We start from the raw sequence: 4,243 nt of genomic DNA on the forward strand, positions 1-4,243 counted from the left end.
GTGCGCGTGGTAGGGCGTGCGCGCGGTGGGGCACCCACAGTCTACAGGCGCTCGGGACGCTGTGCCCTGTGCGCCCACCCACCCCCAGAGCGCAGAGATCCGGGAACAACCCAGGAAAACAATGCCCGTTGTGTGACTCATCCATTCCTGAGCCTGGCATTTCCTGGCAGCCTCCCCTCCATCCTCCCCAGGCTCCCAGCATCGGGAAACAGAGCTGGGATTCAGCTAAGGATAGAGATGTGTGAAGAGTCAGACCTTCTTTATCCTTAACGCTCTTAATGTTATTTTAAAGGGTGCGGTCATTTCCAGATTAAAGATGCTTTTCTTACTTCAATCACAGAATCCCTCCACTTAGTCATAAAAGTCACCATGAACCAAAATACACGAGTGGAGCATTTTTACATCTACGTCTAGAAATGTGGATTTTCTTTGGATCTTTCGTTCGCAGAGCATGCAGCAAACACCTTCTAGACGGGATGTCCTGTAGTCATGACAAAAGGGGTGCTGGCCCACGCGGTCCTCCCGTCCTCAGCCTTCCTCGTCCCCTGCCCCCGTCCAGCCCCCCTGCACCGGGCCCTGGGCTGGCGGCCCCTCCACGTTTGCGAGTCCTCAGCAGGAACCAGACCTCTGAGGTTCTTGGGTCTGACACTGGATGGGAGAAGCATCGTGGCCTCTCCGGGTTGTCCAGCCCCCTCCTCCTTGTGCGTCTAACGGATGAGGAGACCGAGTGACAGGAGTTCTCGGAGATTCCACGGAGGCTGTTCGGCTGCCTCGTTCCAGCAGACGCCTCACACCCTGGCCACAGGACCTCTGGCCGCTGCCCTGCAGGGTGTCACCCATGTGCCTTCCGGCTGGCACCCAGGAGGCTCACTTGGTCTCTAGCTTCTGGTCCTTGGCCCCGCAGACTCAGAAGTGCAGGCTGATTGGACTTGTCAGTGCAGACCCCGACCTCTGTCTGTAGGGCAGACACGTTGAACCAGCTCAGGGGCAGGGGTCAGTTCCCACGGCCTCAGCCAAGATGCCAGCGCACAGGTTTCCAGAAGAGACCGCCTGCCGTGCTGGGCAGCACCCCCACCTCCAGAGTCAGTGTGATTTCTCCCCTCCAGCTACTCACAAGGAAGTCAAACTGTGATGAGAAGGCTGCTCCCCAAACAGTCACAGCAAATGAAGCGGGTTAATCCAGGCAAGGTGATTGGCACAAGCCGCTGACCTCACGCGGCCCCATGAGTGCTGGCTGCCAGGGGCTGGTGATGCTCGCTGAGTTCTTGGTTATTTAGACCGCGAGTGGCCTCAGCTGAGACTCAGTCCGTCTTCACGGCGGAGGCCCCTGAGATGGGACGTCCAGCTGTCCCTTCCGACCAGCCGTCTCTCTTTAGACACATCAGTGAGACCATCAGGTTAGCTTCTCCCCTGAAAGGTAACCGCCTCCTCGCCTCTGCTCCCGTCCATGTGGGTGCTCCCCCGTCGCCCTGTCTGGAGGGTGTGCGGTGGGGGTGGGCGTGGGGCGTCAGCACCCTCACCACACATTTTACCAGAAGTTTGGTCTCACCTTCCTGACATGGGCTTCCCGGTCCCAGGTCACAGCTCTGCATCTTCAGAAGCAATTCCAGTTCTTCAGCCTCCATCCCCCTCTGTGCCCTCCATCCCCCTGAGAAGCACGGGGTGGTCCCCCTCCATCCCCCTGAGAAGCACGGGGCGGGGTGGCTCCCTGAGGACCCCCAGCTTGCCCCTGTGCCTGGACCCCGCCCCTACACTCTCCGAGCCCTTAGGGTGCACACTGTCCTCACCGGAGACCACACAGCGCTTCCGCAGGGAGCCCGTGCCCGAAGCTCTGAGGTCACAGGACGCCACGTGTGTCTCTGTGTACCTGACGTTCATCAGTGGCAGAGCCCGAGGCCGGCCTGAGCCTGGGGAGAAGGACCGTCTCAGCGGCCAGCACAGCACAGGAGACTGCACGCAAATCCACGCGCGGCAGAGCCACCCGGAGTTGGCGCTGTGAGGCTTCTGGGGGAGCGGGGCCATGCTGTCCACCTTGCCCACGTCTGTATATATTAAGACAACAGACACAAAATCTAAAATATGCCTTACATGCTGCTTTCTGGTCAAAGTCATTGCATGTTTAATAAATGGAGAGACTGAAAGGGGAAAAAAAGGAACCGTGAAGACACAAGAAGAAAGATGAAATGAAAAGCAGCCGGGAGAAGAGACGTGAAAGGCAGACGAGAAGAGAGGAGGGCGGGGGCGGCGCTCGGGCTCTGTGTCCTCTTGGCGCTTTGCCTCACCTTGGCTCATGAACACAAGCGTCTGATCTTGTGCCATGAACACCTGTCTCTGTGAGGGTCTCCCGGGCACAGGGCAGACCTTCACAGGTCCCCAGCCCAGGAAGGTCTGGGCCCCGAGGGTCCACAGGCAGAGCGGGCCTGGGCTCCCCGGCCCCCCCGCCTCTGCGCCCCAGGAAATGGCCCAGAACTTTGGAGACAGTGGCCCAGAGAGGCTGGCCTCTCGCCCCTGCTGTCTGCCGCGGTCCTCACTGCAGGGACTGTCTGGCCACCCTGCTCTTGGGCACAGGACACTCTGTCCTGAATTACCCGCTTAGGGGCTGGTCTGCTCCACCGTTCAGTGTCTCATGACCGCTGGGTGGGGATCACAGTAGGGTGAAGGAGAAGGGTTGTCCTGATGATGATGAGTCTGCACGGCTCTCAGAGTCCACGGTGCATCCTCGCATTCGATCTGGACCGAGAGATCTCCCCCCGCCCCAGCCCCCGCCTCCTTCTCGCTGAGCTGCTCCACTGCACCCTCCAGGGAAGGACGGGTCCTCAGTCGCCCCCGTGGAGGGTGTGTGGCCATATCCTGCCATCCCTGCAGGTCCCCGTCCCAGCACTGACCCCTGCTCCCTGTCGTGGAGCTGAGTTGGTGACTGTCGATCGCCCGCCCATCCATCTCTGCACTGAACGCTGAGGCCCACCATGCAGCTCTGTTCCAAGCAACCATGTGGGCCAGCACCCGCACGTAGTGGACCAGGACTTCGAATGGCCGCGTGAACTCGGGCGCACGCTGCCCGTCTGGGTCTCTCCACTGGGCAGTGGGGTTGGTCTGAACACTTGCTCCTGTTCTGTGTTGCTCTGCAGTTCGAGATGCTCACGGGGTCACTGCCGTTCCAGGGGAAGGACAGGAAGGAGACCATGGCCCTCATCCTCAAGTGAGTCAAACTCCCACCGTGGGATCCACCCCAGCACTTGCTCACCCCTTCTGATAGTAAGAGCTTCCGTCTTCGAAACCAGGAGTGTCCAGTGGGCAGTGATGGTAGTGAGCACCCTTGGCATTTCCCTGTCAGTGGATAAAGCGAGTGGGGTGTGATTCTGATGAAATCTTCTATTGAAGATTCTGTTTCCCATTTGTGAAGCTCATCAAAGTTGTCCCGTGGCAGGGTCTTTAGACGTGATGGCGGATGACCTTCAGAAACGCAGACTCAGGGGCAGAGGGTGCAGGAGCTCCCGAGAGAGCCTCCTGCTCTGCCTGTCGCCCGCTCGTGCAGGGGCCTCAGCTCTCCTGCCTGACATGGGCAGGACTCGTGTGTCCCGTGTGACTGAGTGTGCATGCTAAGTCGCTTCAGTCGTGTCTGACTCTTTGCGACCCCATGGACTATAGCCCACCAGCCTCCTCTGTCCATGGGATTTCCCAGGCAAGAATACTGGAGTGGGTCGCCATTTCTTCCTCCAGGGGATCTTGCCAGCCCAGGGATCAAACCCTTGTCTCATGTCTTCTGCATTGGCAGGTGGGTTCTTTACCACTAGCATTGTCTGGGAAGCATGTGACTGAGTGTGAACATAACTTTCTCCTTAATGTTCACGCAGAATATTTTACCATGAAAATAGGTTTTGCATTTAGAACCCTAGAAAGAGATCTAAACACAGAGCCTGTCTTTCTGTAGTATCTTTTTTTAAAACATCATTTTGTTTTATTGGCTTCACTGCATGGCTCCTGGGATTCACCAGAGTTCCCCAACCAGGGATTGAACCCACGCTCCCTGCAGTGGAAACACCAGGTCCTAACAGCTGGACCAGCAGCGAAGTCCCTTGCTGTAACTCCTTAAATGTGAACAGGCGTCATCTGAGCCAGATGTCAGACAGCAATCTGTGGGAGAGAGAGAAGCAGGTGGAGGGCAGACGCGAGCGGGCGAGTGGCCCCTGGAACAGGTGGACTCCAAGTCACTCCAGCTCTCCCTGCTCGGGGGGTTGGGGGG

General features: G+C 58.3%; 1 protein-coding gene across 1 annotated transcript in view; it reads left to right on the plus strand.

Annotated features, from left to right (window-relative positions):
* Positions 1-4,243, plus strand: part of LOC104988305 (ribosomal protein S6 kinase alpha-2-like) — a 152,770-nt gene that overhangs the window by 99,425 nt on the left and 49,102 nt on the right. The window contains exon 10 of the mRNA XM_010839590.1: positions 3,119-3,199. Within this exon, the coding sequence (XP_010837892.1) occupies positions 3,119-3,199 (81 nt within the window). The remainder of the gene's footprint in view (positions 1-3,118; positions 3,200-4,243) is intronic.

Source organism: Bison bison, unplaced genomic scaffold (genome assembly GCF_000754665.1).
Source record: "Bison bison bison isolate TAMUID 2011002044 unplaced genomic scaffold, Bison_UMD1.0 scf7180017864122, whole genome shotgun sequence".
NCBI lineage: Eukaryota > Metazoa > Chordata > Mammalia > Artiodactyla > Bovidae > Bison > Bison bison.